The sequence below is a fragment of the Lissotriton vulgaris genome, chromosome 4_1 (genome assembly GCF_964263255.1).
Source record: "Lissotriton vulgaris chromosome 4_1, aLisVul1.2, whole genome shotgun sequence".
In the NCBI taxonomy this organism is placed as follows: Eukaryota; Metazoa; Chordata; class Amphibia; order Caudata; family Salamandridae; genus Lissotriton; species Lissotriton vulgaris.
Genome location: NC_141691.1, coordinates 2,050,351,355 through 2,050,367,874, shown reverse-complemented (window position 1 = coordinate 2,050,367,874; position 16,520 = coordinate 2,050,351,355). Strand labels below are relative to the sequence as shown.

The 16,520-nt window shown below is 52.9% G+C and overlaps 1 protein-coding gene across 2 annotated transcripts in view; it reads right to left on the bottom strand.

Annotated features, from left to right (window-relative positions):
* MROH1 (maestro heat like repeat family member 1) overlaps positions 1 to 16,520 on the bottom strand; it is a 2,204,128-nt gene that overhangs the window by 154,321 nt on the left and 2,033,287 nt on the right. For both annotated transcript variants that reach the window (XM_086966435.1, XM_086966436.1), the window contains exon 38: positions 8,544 to 8,732. In XM_086966435.1, coding sequence (XP_086822561.1) covers positions 8,544 to 8,732 — 189 coding nt within the window. The remainder of the gene's footprint in view (positions 1 to 8,543; positions 8,733 to 16,520) is intronic.

Sequence of the window (16,520 nt, the reverse complement as noted above, 5' to 3'; positions counted from 1 at the left end):
CAGCCGAGGGGAGCTTAGGTGCCACGTTGTGGAGAACCGTGAAGAGAGTTTTTAGATTGTGGGAAGTGGCTCTTCCAGGTATAAATCCCGACTGGTCAGGGAGCACCAATTTTTCCATCAATAGGCTGAGTGTATTAGCTATGATCTTGGCGAGGATTTTGGTGTCGCAGTTGATCAGGGAAAGTGGGCGATATGAATCGCAACTAGTTGGAGGTTTGTCAGGTTTTAGTTAAGACGTCACTAATGCTTCTCACATTGAAGGTGGAAGTATGGCAGATTTGAGCGAGTCTTCATATACTTTGCGCAATATAGGGTCTATTTGATCCATATAGGTTTTGTAGAACTCAATGGGTATGCCATCCATTCCGGCCTCTTTCCCGGATTGTGTTTGCATTATGGCTTTGCGGACCTCATCCAGTTCAAAGGGGGCACATCAAAATTCTCTTTGGACATTACCCAGCCATCCCAAGGCCACATCACCTGTATAGTCACTCAAATCCAATGGTTCAGTTCTAGTGGATGTGTAAATTGAGGAGTAGTGCTTAGTAAAGATGTCAAGTATGCCTGCCGTGTCTCGGTGGAGCGTTCCATCAGGTCCCTGTATCTCCAGTACATAGCTGGAAAAGCGAGGTTTGCGCACCATTTCTGCAAGCTCTTTCCCAGGGAGTTCACCCTCCCTGTATCTCCTAGCTACCCAGTATTTGCCTCTAAATTCGACTTCACGGCTGGCCGTGTCTGTGTATTCTGTCAGTGTGTTACGGAATTTACTTAGTAGGGCCTCAGTGGGACTGGTGGACATCCGTGTCTCTAATGCCCGTAATCCGTCTCCAGCCTGCCCAGTGTATTCTGTATATCACGTAGTACAACCGCGTTCTTGGAAATGCAAAGCTCACGGGTAGTGACTTTAAAAGCTTCCCAAATGGTTCCCACTTCCTCTAAGGAGTCTTTGTTTCTCTTAAAGAAGTCACTTATCTCCCCCGCCAATTCCTGCTGAAAAACCGGATCCAAAAGTGTAGTGGGTTGTAACCGCCATCTGCAACGTGAGGGTGCAATACCCTGTGGGGCGCAAAGTTAATACAACTGAGGCATGATCTGAGTATGTGCGTGCGGGGTGTGTAGCGCTTTCTAGAGCAGGCACCAACCCTCTTGACAGTAGTATATAGTCCAGGCGGGCCGACGATGCGGCTTGGGTAGTAAAATGTGTGCCTTCGCGTGGGAGCTGGTGCGCATGTCTCGAGGCATCCGTAAGGAAGCATGATGTCACTATGCTCTGGAGGGTCGAGCTGGATTTTGTACAGTGATGCGGGCATGAGTTAGATCTGTCTAGTGAAGGGTCATGCACAGCATTAAAGTCCCCTACCCAAATGATGTGTGTGGATCCGATCTCTAGAATCTTGCCCCATCGGGTCGAGAAAAAGTCGGTAGTGTCCATGTTGGGACCATAGCAACATGCCAGCGTCACTGAGTCTGTTCCCAGTCGCCCCCATGCAAGGCAATACCGCCCTTCAGGGTCGCTAAGCGCTCCGATCAAAACGAAGGGTGTTCACTTTATTATGATAATGGCCGCGCCTCGGGCATATGAGTAGGATGAAAAAATTCTATGGTCAGCCCATTTCTGTGCAAAGGTATGATTGTGCTGGGGATTACTGTGCGACTCCTGGAGAAACGTAATGTGAACATGGTGTCTGTCCAGGTAGGCTATGATTTGGCACCTCTTTCGTGGATCCCTTAACACTCTAAAGTTCCAGGTAACTATGTTCACTTTCCCGGGGGGAAGTGCGGCTGACATTGGCTCAGGTAGGATGTGACTATGAACTGAAAGGGCGCACTAAGATACGGGTCATGCGTGTTGGGCTGTGAAAGAATATATCCCGTTCCGTTAGAGAAGAGACATGCTAAAACGTAAACATTCCCCCGTGTCACCAACCCACTGAAGCAGCGCCCACTCTCCCTCCCATGCCCCAATAAAAAACAAAAACAAATCATATGCTGCAAAGTATATCCAGCAATGGGGGAATGCCCGTTGGGGGAAAGCCCTAGGTGCCAGAACATGTGCACCTCACCCATTGAGTCCATAATAGGTGGAATGATTTAACTCAGGGGGATAGAGGGTGCATGGCGTGCCAATAGAAAAGGGCTCAGAGTGGCCTACCAGCTGAAAGGTGTGTGTGTCCTGAAATGTAATCTCAGCTGTCAGGCGGTCGCCTCTGCATTTCTTGTCTCTCGGGTAGTTTTGAATATTTGTTTAGTGATCATTGTGAGAAGGTGGCCTGATATGCAGTGCTCACTATTCTAGTGAACACTATGTATCAGTCCAGCAACCCTTATTGATGATTGGTTGTAAGTCAACCTTATAGACCAGCTATCCTAGTAGCGTGGATACGAGCAGTCTAAGGCTAAAGACTCGAGAGGGCGTGTTAAGCCAGCTGTTTACCACACATATACCCCTTGAACACCAAGTGAAAGGACACCACACAAGTGTTATGAAAATAAACAAGTTATTTATTAAGATTCACAACAGCCCTGTACTCTTTATGAGGACAGGGTACTAAGCACAAAACAAAACTCTTACGAAAATACTTAAGTTAGCACAGTATACACAAATGCCCGAGGGGCACGGAAAACCATATACTCTGAAAGTGGAATGCGAAATTACTAGCAGGTAAGTACAGTACTAATAGGCTTAGGAATCGCTAGGACTTGACTATAGAATCTTCAGATTACTTCTAGGAGGCCTAGGGGACTCAGGTGCAGAGTGTGCACACTCACGCGTGATGCGGGACAAAGTCTATGGTAGCTAGTAATGACAAAGTTAGTGTTCTCGGGCGAACCCGACCTGGTAGGAGGAAAACGAAAGTGGATTCTGACCCTTGGATAGTGAGGCTATGCTGGGGCACCGAAATGCCGAAGTTACCTAGCCCAGGGGCTGCAGCTGCATAGGTCTCAAAAGACGTCGGGAATCCTCGTAGACGGACCAGGAGCCTGGAAGAAAGAAGTTGCTGGCAGGCGACCAGTGAAGAAAGTTTGATGGATCCAAGCCTGGATCGAAGGAAGATGACACCTGAAAGCAGAGGGGACCAAGTTCGAGACTACTAGCCAGTAGTCAGGTGGCACCAGGAGGGCACCGGATGGTAGTCACCTCGACTAGGTGAGTGGGTGACGCTGTGCTCGCAGATCTCACGGACCAGGAGGCGTTGTCGGCGACCAGGATGGAGGAGCGAGCTGTCCCACGATGGATGAAGCTGTCGGCGTCGCTGGACCCAGGATTGGGCAACAAAGCCTTGGCAAATTCAAGCCCACGCGGTGGACTCAAAATGGCGTCTGGAGTGGACCAGGAGGGTCCGGGGTGCTTCTCTGTTGCAAGGAAGCAAGGGCCAGTCTGGAGCAACCAGACCAGCAGCAGTGATGTCGTCGGGCATCGTGAAGAAGGCCACAAGCCAGCCGGCTAGTAGCCACACAGCGCGGTGAGCACGCAAAAGCAGAAGGGCCCCACGCAGATCGTGGAGATGCTGGAGGGCTGATCTTGGGTGCTGGAGCTGCTCAGGGTTGGGGCTTCTCGGACCCCAAAGCACTCACCAGTGGAGCACACGGTGGGCTTGTTACAAAGAAGTCGTGCAGTCTTGGCGATCGTCGGTCCCTCGAGGTCTCGTCGCACTCACAGTTCTCAGCTTTGCTGTAGAGGTGAGTAGAGGTCAGAGGTGCCAGGGAAGCCGGGTCTCGTCGAGCTGGGTCGTCGGATTCGTGAAGAAGGACTTGCAGCAGACCGCAGTGTTCTTAGGATGGTGCCCGCTTGATGCAGGGTGACTACTCCTTAGCCACAAGGGAGAATCTTGAAGAAGAAATCTTGATGTCCTTTCGTAGAAAGTCGTGTCTTGATTCCAAAGATGATCTAATTTGAACAGGGGGCCCGCTCCCATCTTTATACTAGAAAAGGGGGCTGACCCGGTGACTAGGTCCTGCCTATGGGTGGGACTAGGAGGGGGGTGGTTACACCCCTCTGCCATGCCGGACTTTCCCCAGGCCAGGGGCTGGTGTGCCCCTGGAACTGGTTCTGACCGGCCTATGCGTAGTGAGCACCGGGGTGCCACTCAGCAGTCACCTTCCTGAAAAGCCCTGCCTACCCAGGATACACAAAACCATGTCTGGGACGGTGCTAGCACCGCCCCTGACAGGAAACCCTTTGTCCAGGCTCCCCTCGCTGGAAGGACTCCCAGCTGCAGGGGGTCAGACTCGTGTCTGTGGTGGCAGCATCCATTTTGTGGGGCTGAGGCTTCGTTTAACTTTAACCGGGGTTCACAGTTACATGCATGTCGTGTCCCTCTAGAAGGGTGGAATGCTAACCCCGTCGCCAGAATTGGCGAGGGGTTAGTATTCCAATTCGTATGACACCTTACTCGACATGTTTTGATAAAGCAATACCAAAGTTAGCATTTAACCGCGAGGATTATAATGCACTTAAGAGTATATGGTATGCGATATCATGGAACAGCTATTAGGACTTGGTTCCGCAAGCTGCAGACAGGCTCAGCTCATGCCAGAGCACCATCTCACACGATTCCAAGCACTCTGCCTTCAGGATTGTCAAGGCCTGCCATAGGAGTGACTGATAGGAATCGGTGTGTCCATTTTAGGGTTAGGTATAGGTATACTACACCTACAGCAAAGGGTGATTACACGACTTTGCCCCAGCTGTCATGCAGCCAGTTGTGTCAAATTTAGGAGGCCAGCCAGGGGTGGCATAATACATGCTGCAGCCCCTGGCAGCCCTGGGTACACCTATGCCCTGAGTTACAGGGTCTGATAAGGTGGCCCAGTACCAATTGGTAAATGCACCTAGGGTACATGTTGTAATTTAGAGAGAGAACAGCCAGGCTGTTGGTCTGATTGGCAGGCCCACAGCCAGAGAAAGTCGTAAACCAGTGAAACAAAAGCAAAAAATCTGGGTGATCATAGGATTGCAGACCCTACTCTCCTACAATCATTATGAGTCATCCTCTGCTCCCATCGAGGTGGATTGTTGGGACGATGCTAGTGACCCAGTGTTGCGGTTCGCACGTTTCAAATGTTTTAAGAATTCGTCCACCTGCTGAGGCTTAGTAAAGAATCGTTGTTTGCCCTGGTGAGTGACCCTGATATAGCAGTGCAAAGTGCATTTGGGCCAGTCGCAGCTTGTTTTTGACTTCCGTGAATTTGCGCCTTTCTGCTTGAACTGTGGGAGTAAAATCAGGATATATGGAGAGCGTATTGCCATCATAGGACAGTTGTTTGCTTCTCGCCACACGGAGTGCAACGTCCCAGTCCCTGTAGTTCAAAAGTCTCGCTATGATAGGGAGTGGTGTGCTGCCCGGTGGCGGGCTCGGTCCCAGGGTGCGGTGTGCTCGTTCTACTATGAACTGATTGGAGAAGGACTCTGCTTCGATCGATGACATTAGTGGTTTTCAACGTATTCTTCCATCATCCCTGTGTTGGTCGACTCAGGGATCCCTAGGACGCGAATACTATTGCCCCTACTGCGCGCTTTGAAGTCCTCATTCTTCGCAGCGATGACTTTTAAAAGTTTATCCTTGTGAGCGCTTTGTGTTGTGACCTGGCATTATGTTTCCTTGGTGTCCGACATGTGGAGTTCTGCTTCTTTTATGCGGTCCTCATGCCCCTCAAGTTTATGCGCGATAGCGTCCATTCGAGTTGACATTCTATCCACCTTGTCGACGATAGTGGTGAATTCCTGACGGACTTCCTGAAGGATACTTTGCACGTCATCAGATGGTGTGGTCGCACTTCCCTGGGCACAGTCCCCTTTGTCCAAGTCTTGGTCATCTTGTAGGCTCCGGCGCTCCTTTTGGTGTTTTTGAAGTTGAGCTTAGGCTGTCGGGTGTCTGGCTTTCCCATGCTGGCCCGTATGCAAGGCCCGCCAATGTCCTCGCTGTGCTACTGCGCGCGTTTAGAGGGGTGACTTCCGCCGTAACGGGTGCTGAGCGGACGATATCAGAGCAGTGGTGTGTGGGTGGTTCCCTTCTCGTCCGTTATTCTTGTGCTTGAGAGGAGGTATGGGGTGGCCCACCGGGACTATCAGCTGCAAGTATGCCTATGCAAGCAGTTGTCTGCACCCGTAAGCTGTTCTCAATGAGGGTCCGTGTTACGGTAGAGAGCTGAATTTTTAGTGCAGTGGGGAGAACGTTCTAGTGCTGGAAAAACTCTCTCGAATGAAGCAGGTAGGGTCGGAGGAGATCCAGAGCGTCCTCCGTGCTGTGTTGCAATGGCAGGGGACACACACCCCAATCGTGCAGGAATCCAATTGCGGCTCCACGTGCAGGCAAAACCGCAAGGGGAAAAGGGTTGCGTCGCCCGTCTGGCGTCACCTGGTTAGAAATGGAGGCTGGCAGCAGTTGAGCGCGTGACGGCGCTTATCCAGGGTATTCCCGGCACTTCAGTGAGCAGGCATAGGGGCATCCTCAGGCATGCTGATCCTTGGAGCCTACATCAATCCACCGTCTAAGGCTATGCGGCAGCCTGCGTGGAGATAGCCTGTATCAGCGAATTGTACTGCTGAAAGGCGGGCGCATTCCAAGTTATGGCGGCCGCAGGCGGTGTGGATGGGCTGCAGTGCTGGGTTGCGGGTATTGACAGAGGCGGTGAGTGCGCTATTGCTTTGGGAGGCGTCCATGCTTGGGGTGGCTCACCAGGATGACAGGGGCTACATGTATTTCGCTGCCGTGAAGCCCAGGGTGGTAGTTGCAAGGGGCACAGCTGCAGCTCTCCACCTACCGCTGTCACCGCCACTTGCACAGATGGGGCTCGCTTCAGATCGTAGTTACCAGGACAGATTCTTCGAGTACTGTGTGGGGAGCGGTTATTACAAGCAGTGTTCCGAACCGCTCTCAGGCCCGCGGCGCCTCCGCCAGGTTCGCGCCAATGGCCTAGGCGCCTCGTGGGCAGGTGCGGGCTCGCGTGAGAGTTGAAGCCGCTCTTGGGCTCCACGCCTCTCCGCCCGCTCCCGTGGCGGAGAGTTGATGTCGTCGTAGCAGGCGCAGAGAGGGCTCAACCCCGGCCGATCTTCACACCGGAGTCCCAGCAGGTCAACAGACGTGGTAGGCTGCAGTTTGGGCTCTCAGCGGGGCCAGTGAGCAGGATAAATTCAGGATTTAGACGCCAGGCTGCAGGAGCCTCACGATAGTGTGGCCATCTTGCGTGTGCGCCACCCAGCGCCCCCTCCATGCCTGGAACACCTTTCCTGAGATGCTGTCTCTTGTGAATTTGGAGTAATGCTTCTCTCTTTCTTGGAGGGTTCATAATGGGGTGAGATGTGATCTTCATGTTGCTCTCTTCTTAGGTCGCTGCTGAGGAGGTGAAGGAAGTGGCATAGAGCAGAAGGCATTTCCCAACTCATGACCTCTCTGGAGGATGTCTGACCCGTTGGTGCTGATGGAGGTACAGGGAAATCCCTCGCACTCATGGCTGCTGATGCAGGAACAGATGTCACCAAAGGGGAGCCATGAGACACTGATGGGGAGACTCCTAAAATACTCCATATCAACAAGTGTCTCAATGTATAATTTCTCAACGCCGACAACCACAGCATGGAATGCCTGGATGTTGACCGGGAGCACCAGCGACTCAAGGAATGGCCTGAGGATCCAAGGGGGTATCAGACCTGGTCACACCAGGGGAAGAAGAGGAGGATGAAAGCTCCCTTACATATATGGAAGTGGTGAACTGGAAGGCAGAGCAGCCTATTTCCCCTGCTTTGACTATCACATAAATGTCTTCCCTGTCCCTGAGGTACCTCTTAGGAATCTCGAAATAGACAATAAACTTTGTCAGGAAGTGAGGATCTTGAAGTGAAAACACACAAACATGGTGTTTCTCTTTACAGGACTTCTTATCATCATATGAAGGGCATCTATCAAAGATAGCTGGCATGATGAGAAAATAGAGGAAAACAAGGCAATTCCCACAAAAAGTGTATTAAGAAAATGTCAAATGAGATTGAATACAGCTAAAAAGAAATACCCACAGAAAGCTCACTTTATACACGCAAATTATTAGAGATGCATTATCTGTAGTTTTGGGGTAATATGGTAATGTTTTAGCCTAATGTGTAGTATACAGTATAAATAGAACTACTTTAAACTGTAGAATGTGTTGCTTGTAATAAATATGAATTTTAACTTTAAATGTTTTTCTTTTATGGGGTGCCTGGGATCTCGCATGCGTGCTGAGATATTCAAATTATTCATGGATATTGGAGAGATTCGCATGACACAAGAAGTGCTTTTGTCTCTGCTCTACTACCCCCCTCAAAATCGAGTAAGAAAAACCAAGAGTAGGAAAACTACTGCAGAATGCAGAAACTTTACCAGATATTGTTTGCATATTAGGACCACCCCGTTCTAGTTCTCAATTGTAAAACTAATGCGGATGTTTCCACTTTTCATTGGTCTTTGAAAGTTGTACTTAATAAAAATTTCAGTAAAATCCCCACATCATACCAGATCATTAACCTGACATAAAGAAATAAAAAAAATGTTTTAGTTCGTACTCACATTGTCGAAAAACGGTCGAATGCGGATGGCAATGTGGATGAGTACTGAGCGGATATCCTTCTCACCCACAAAGTACAAAAGTTTGGATAGGCTTGATTTGGCCTCCAGAGTGACTATATTGTTGCTGTCATCCTTGTCATCCATAGCATTAATCAGAGATGTCAGGAGTTGAGGCCCATGTTTAGATACCTGAAGAAGAAATGAAAAATGAAAGGTTTGCTATTAAATATTAAAAATATGTTTTTCGTTGAAAGCTACTCTGTTGTATGATATGTGCATGTCTCACCTGAAGGAACCAGTTAGCATCAAAACTTCACATGCAGTTGACTTGAGATACAAAGTACATAACATTGTATTATTAGTGTTGTAGCTGTAGTGTTACAGGTAGATATTGTATATAACCACAGAGTTCTTACATTGGAGTATTCCCATGGCCGCCCCAGATTGGATCTAAAGATTATTTTCACAGCAGTGTTCCTGCACGCCACTAGGTAGCGTTGTGTGGCTCCTCACTTCTATGAAGTTACAGAGCTGGATGCACAGAAAAGCTACATCTGCACAATGATGTCAGATTCTTTACCATTTCAGTGCACTCAGATACGGGGCATGGACAATTGCACAAGTTACTTCTTGTGTAACAATATATCTGTAAGAGACATTAGTTAGTGATAGATTCCTTACCTTAGAATATCCCCAGGCGTCAGACTGGATCCGGAAAGTTTTGCGTAGCAGTACCCTTGCGCGTCGGTAGGCGTCGTCTGCGGCTCCGCGTCCGTCGTCGGCGTCGTGGGCGCCGTGATGACGTCGTCGGAGTACTTAGACGCCGCCTCCGCGTGCTGACGTCAGTTCTTAGCCACAGCTTTTCCGCGCCAGAAGCGCAGAGCCATGACAAAAACCAACACTGGTGCCAAGAAACTAGGGCCCTGAAAGGGGAAGATCTTAACCCTAGATATCGGTTCGCAGAACGGGGAGGATGGGTGGGTCGGTAAGGAATCTATCACTAACTAATGTCTCTTACAGATATATCGTTACACAAGTAGTAACTTGTGCATCTGAAAGAGACACGTTAGTGATAGATTCCTTACCTTAGAATAGATACCCCAGCAATACCATCCCCGTGGTGGTGGGTCTGCGAACCGATATTTACACCAGAAAGTCCTGGAGTACGGAGCGGCCAAAGTAGCCGTCTCTCCGGACTTGACTATCCAGGCAGTAGTGCCTAGCAAACGTGTGCAACGAGGCCCACGTAGCTGCCTGGCAAATGTCCTGCAAGGGCACACCTTGGCCCAAGGCAGTTGTAGTGGCCGTGGCTCGAGTGGAATGAGCCCGCAGCCCAACAGGTGGCTCCTTCTTAGCCAAGGAGTAACACGCCTGAATGCACATGATAATCCATCGGGAGATGGTTCTCTTGTGCACCGCTTTCCCTTTCTTAGCGCCCGCGTACCCAACAAAGAGTTGATCATCCACCCGGAACTGGCGTGTGCGATCCAGATAGAACGAGAGCGCACGTTTTGGGTCCAGACGGTGGAGCCTCTCCTCCTCTCTCGAGGGGTGCGGAGGCGGAAAGAAGGTGGGCAATGTGATGGACTGCCCAATGTGGAAGGCCGTGACCACCTTTGGCAAGAAGGAGGGCCTAGTCCTCAAAACAACCTTGTCCGGATGGACTGAAAGGAGAGGGCCTGGAGCTCACTCACTCTCCTGGCAGAGGTGATGGCTACCAGGAAGGCAGTCTTCAAAGAAAGAAGGCGAAGTGGACAGTTGTGAAGTGGCTCAAAGGGAGCGCACATCAGAAATGTTAGAACCAGGTTCAAGTCCCACTGAGGCATCACGAAGGGAACAGGAGGAAAGGTATGAGTGATGCCCTTCAGGAATCGATTTACGATAGGGGACTTGAACAAAGAAGGTTGGTCGAAAGGCTGAAAGAGCCGAAAGATAGCCCTTGATAGTGCCCAGAGCAGAGCCCTGCTGGGCAAGAGAAAGAAGGAAGAGAAGAACCTCAGAGAGAGGGGCATTGAGGGGATCCACAGCCTTTGCTGTGCACCATGCCACAAATCTGTTCCACCTGCAGGCGTATACTGACTTTGTGGAGGGACGCCTGGCTGCCAGAATGATGTTGCAAACTTCAGGAGGCAAGTCAAACGGCCTCAACTGCCGCCGCTCAATCTCCATGCATGGAGGTGGAGACTGGACAGGTTCGGGTGGAGAACCGTCCCCTGCTGCTGTGACAGAAGGTCCTCCTGAAGAGGCAGACGAACCGGGGGATCGACTGACATACTGAGTAGCTCGGGATACCAGTACCTTCCTGCCCAGTCCGGAGCCACAAGGATGACTTGTGCCCGGTCGCGCTTGATCTTCTTCAGCACTCTGGGCAGAAGAGGTATAGGCGGAAAGGCGTACAACAGACCGCAGCTCCACTCGCGACGAAAAGCGTCTCCGAGCGAGTGCCGCCTTGGAAATTCCAACGCGCAGAACTGATGACATTGCGCGTTCTCTTCGGTGGCGAATAGATCTAACCAAGGCTCTCCCCATCGCAGAAAGAGGCCTTGCGCCACGTCCGAGTTCAGACGCCATTCGTGATCCATCGAGCACCGACGGCTGAGTTTGTCCGCCCTGGCGTTCAGAGAACCTGCCAGGTGTTGAACCACCAGAGTCACGCCCTGATGTTCCAGCCATTGCCAGAGGCGCAGAGCCTCCTGGCATAGGGTCCACGACCCCACTCCGCCCTGTTTGTTGCAGTACCACATGGCGGTGGTGTTGTCCGTGAACACCTGCACTGCACTCCCTCGGACAGACGGGAGGAATGCTTTCAGTGCCAGACGAATCCCCCGCAGCTCCAACAGATTGATATGGAGCCGGGACTCCGCCGGAGACCAGAGTCCTCTGATCTCCGCCTCTCCCAAGTGGCCTCCCCAGCCCTGGAGGGACGCGTCCGTCACAACTACGTGCTCCGGTTGGGGAAGGGAGAGGGATCTGCCGTTGACCCAATCGCGGTCCGTGAGCCACCACTGCAGCTGTCTCGCAGTGCCCTCCGAGATCAGGACATGGTCGGACAGGTTGCCCCGGTGCTGGGCCCACTGAAACTTCAGGTCCCACCGCAGAGCCCGCATCCGCCACCGTGCGTGATGCACCAGAAGGATGCAGGAGGCCATCAGCCCCAGAAGCCACAGCGTCAACCTGACCGAAACCCGGGATAACGGCCTGAAGATCGGAATCAGGGACTGTATATCCCGGACCCGCTGTTCGGGCGGGTAAACCCGAAACTGCGCCGGGTCGAGAACCGCTCCGATGAAAAGGAGCTTCTGAGAGGGGCACAGGTGTGACTTCGGCACATTGATGGAAAACCCCAGCCGGTGCAGGAGATCCGCCGTAGTCTGGAGGTGGTTGACGACTGCCTGGGGCGAGCCCGCCTTCAACAGCCAGTCGTCTAGGTTGGGGAGGACTGAAGCCCCTAACCTGCGCAGGTGAGCTGCGACCACCGCCATCACCTTCGTGAACACCCGTGGGGCGCTGGTAAGGCCGAAGTGGAGCACGGTAAACTGAAAGTGCTCGAGGCCTACCGTGAACCGCAGGTAACGCCGGTGGGCCGGCAGGACAGGGATGTGGAAATACGCATCCTGCAAGTCCAACGCTACCATCCAGTCTCCTGGGTCTAGGGCAGCCAAGACCTGAGCCAGTGTCAGCATTTTGAACTTCTCCTTCCGGAGGAAGCCGTTGACGTTCCTCAGATCCAAGATAGGGCGTAAGCCCCCTTTGCCCTTCTTGGGTACCAGGAAGTAGTGGGAGTAGCAACCACGTCCTACTTCTGGCCCAGGAACGCGCTCGATGGCCCCCTTGGCCAAGAGGGCTGAAACTTCCTCCTGCAGGAGCCGCAAGTGATCCCCCGAAACGCGGTGGTGTTGCGGTGGCATGGCTTGAGGGGTCGTCTCGAAGGGGAGGGAGTAGCCCCTTCGGACGATCTGCAGCACCCACCTGTCCGAAGTGACTGTGCGCCAGTGAGAGTGGTGATGGCGAACCCTGCCTCCCACCGGCGTCACATGGGCCGAAAAGCACGGACTAGGAGGGTTTAGAGGCGGATGCTGCGGGGGTAGGTGTGGACTGGCTCCGCCTGTTTCCCCGACCACCTCCACGGCGGTTTCCACGGCCGCCGCCGCGCTGGACGACAGTTTGCGGCGATTGGCTGGCGGCACGTGTGGGGGCGCCCCTTCCCTGGCCACGAAAGGGGCGAAAGGCACTCATTTGCTGGTGCGGGGCCGAGAGGCCCAAGGACTTGGCAGTAGCCCTGGAGTCCTTAAAGCGCTCAAGCGCATGATCTGCCTTGTCGCCAAAGAGGCGACGGCCATCGATCGGCATGTCCATGAGTGTATTTTGGACGTCTGCCGAGAAGTGGGCGGATCTCAGCCAGGCGTGGCGTCTTATCGCCACCGTCGTAGCCATCGCTCTGCCCAGCGAGTCAGTAGTATCCAGCCCGCACCTGATATTATACTTCGCTGCGTCCCGGCCCTCCAGAAGGGCTTGGCTGAGTTTGGCCCGTACCTCCAACGGACACTCTGGCAGCACTTCCGCCACCGTTTCCCACAGAGAGTGGGTGTAACGGCCCAAGAGGCATGCAGTGTTGGAAGACCGCAGTCCCAAGCTAAGGGACGAGAACACCTTTTTGCCATAGGCCTCGTACCTCTTGGATTCCCGATCGGGAGGAGCCGTCGGGAAGGCGGTCTGGGAGTTAGAGGCCTGGATAACCAGACTCTCGGGGGTGGGGTGGGTGGACAGGAAACATGGGTCGCCCGGGGCCGGGCGGTGGCGTCTGGCCACGTTCCTATCTACAGGCGAACCTGTCGCGGGCCTGGACCATGTGCCCAAAAGAACGTCCGTCAAGGCCTCATTAAACAGCAGCAGAGGCTCCATGGAGCATGACTGCGGCTTAAGGACCTCGGTGAGGAGGTTAGTCCTCACAGCCGCGACGGGGAGCTCAAGGCCCAAGGCCTTAGCAGCCCTCATCAACACCACACTATATGTAGCGCCCTCCTCTGAAGCCACGGTCGGAGGAGAGACGAATCCAGTGTCTGGAGAGGTGTCCAGGCCACTGGCCTCCCCAAGGTCTCCTGTCCAGTCCATGGTAGACTGACATTCCCTTGTCAGAGGGTCCTCAGACCCCTCCCAATTATCCTTGTCCCCCATCTCCTGAGAGTCAGGGTCATAAGCAATTGAGGTGGGTTCATAGAATTGAAATTCTCCGCACGGCGTCGAGAGCGGCGTCGGTAGACGTCGACCCGACGTCGGAACCCAGTGAGAGGAGGTATCGGGGCCGGCGCCGCCCGAGGACGACGCCAGAGGGGACACCATACGGACCGACCCCGGGGGGGTCGTAAGGTCCACCGGGGACTGTCCATCCCCCGACGAGGGTCCAGCGGCACCCTGCGGCGCCGGGCCCGAAGGCACCGACGACGCCGGGGCCGCTGCATCCTGCGGCGCCGGGCCCGAGGGCACCGGCGGTGTCGGGATTGTGGAGCCCTGCGGCGCCGGGCCCGAAGGCGCCGGCGGCGTCGAGGCCGAAGCACCCGACGGCGTCGGGGTCGTAGCCCCCGACCCACTAGGGCCCCCAGACGGGTTCACTGGGCCCGAAGGCGCCGTGGAATCAGTCGGAGGAGAAAGGGACCTCATGGCCATGAGGAAACGCTCGATCTCCTCCGGCGTCGCGTTCAGCCCAGGGACCGGGGGGTATGGGGCCGAACGCGGCGCCCGCGACTCCCGAGGAGCCGCGTGGGCGGTGTCACCCGAACCCCCGGCCGCATCGCGCGAGCGTCGGGGGGAGTCGGAAGAGCGATGATGTCTCTTCGACTTCTTGTGCTTCTTACCTGACGACTTGGACCCGGAGGAGTGGCGCCGACTCCCGGAGCTGTGACGGCTCCGTCCCCGCGACCTGTCCCTCGACCTCCCGTGGGACCGGGACCTCACTCGGCGCGGGGCCGACTGGCAGATTTCGAGTCGCCTGCGGGACCGCTCCCGCCTGGCCTTCCTCGAAAGGGCCCGACAGTCGGAGCAGGCCTCGTCGTCATGGTCAACGCCCAAACACATCAGGCACAGGCGGTGGGGATTCGTGACCGACATGGTACGGTCGCACTCGTCGCAATGCTTGAATCCGGGCATCCCTAACGGCACAGTCGGAGTCGTAAAGACTTCGAAATGGATCAAAAGAGATCACAAAAGTTTAGTCAAAAAGTGACTAGGGAACTGCTCTTTCCAGATCTGCGCTGGCTGGTGCGGAAAAAAGAATAACTGACGTCAGCACGGGGAGGCGGCGTCTAAGTACTCCGACGACCTCATCACGGCGCCCACGACGCCGACGACGGACGCGGAGCCGCAGACGACACCTACCGACGCGCAAGGGTACTGCTACGCAAAACTTTCCTGATCCAGTATGACGCCTGGGGATATTCTAAGGTAAGGAATCTATCACTAACGTGTCTCTTTCAGATGTTTGTATCAGTGTGCTAGATACTAACGTCGCCCATTTTTAAATGATAAAAGGAGGCCATTCCACAGAATGGGAATGGCGTTTCAGCCCTAGGATGGTCTACCTCCCCAAACCTTTTGCCTTCTCCCCTACTGTTTTGCTGAATTTGGTTTTGTTGGCCTTAGGTCTCTGAACACTTTACCACTGCTAACCAGTGCTAAAGTGCTTGGGCTCATTCCCTAAAACTACTTCTAAGTCGCTAGTAAATCCTTATACCGTTTATCCAGGCCCGGTATATTAAATGCTACTTACTAGTGGGACTGTAACACTTATTGTGCCACCCACGTAAGTAGTACTTTAAAACATGTGCCCATCCTGCCATTGCAGCTTGTGAGCTGTTCTAAACTGCAAATTTGACTTGGCAAAATAAACCTTTAGTCAAGCCTAAAAGATCAAGTTACTTACCTTCAGAAACGCCTTATCTGGTAGATACTATATCTAGCTGCAGATTCCTTTCCTTAGAGTATTTCCTAGCATCAGAATGGATCAGGAAAATCTCGAGCAGTACCTCTGCACAGCGGTAGGTGTTGTCGTTCAGCTCTGCGTCATCCATGCCAAAAGTAAAGTGTGCGGTGCCTATATATAGGCACCACCCCAGCACACTGACACAGTTTCTTTTTCTGAAGCCAGAAGCAAGGGGCCACGAAATAATGCTTTTGAACCGGCGTGCCGACACTGAGAAATCTTTTGTCAGATCTTGGAGGATGGGAGTGTCTGTAAAACATTTCCGGCTAGAGTCTTTAATAGAAAAGATGTTAGCAAAGGTAAGCAACTTGTTCATCTGGCGTACGTGAAAGAGTATCATCACTTTCCGTAGGAAAGAGGCTCCAGAACCAGTTTATCTGGGGAAAAAAGTCATTTAAGGAGGGTGCACAGAGACTGCCTGCAGTACTCTAACCCCACCTAGCGATGTAATGGCCACTAGAAAGGCTATTTTGATGGTCAAGAGGCCCAGAGGGCAGCTATGCATAGGCCTGCATGGTGAGCACATACGAAAAAAAAGACAAGTTCAGGTCCCACTGGGGCATGATGAAGGGTTTAGGAGTAAACGTGTTGGAAACTTTTCAGAAAACGGGTCAATACAGATGACTTGAACAGGGAAGGCAGATCTGGCAAGTGCAAGAAGGCCAATATGACCAAAAGATAACCTTTAACTGTCCCCAAGGGAAAGACTTGCCGGCCTAACGAAAGACCACCAACTCAGACAAAGGTACAAAGAGAGGATCAACATTTTGTGGCAGTACACCAAGCCACAAATATGGCCCAACGGCATGCGTATATTGTCTTGATTGAGGAACACTCGGCTGCCAGAATGACACTGCAGATTTCTGCAGCAAGGTCCAAAACGGTTAATTGCTGCCACTCAATCTCCATGCATGAAGGTGGAGCATGCACAGGTTCAGTTGAAGGACCCTGCTCTTTTGCTGTGAAAGCAGATCCTTATGAAGAGGCAAACTGATTGGCTG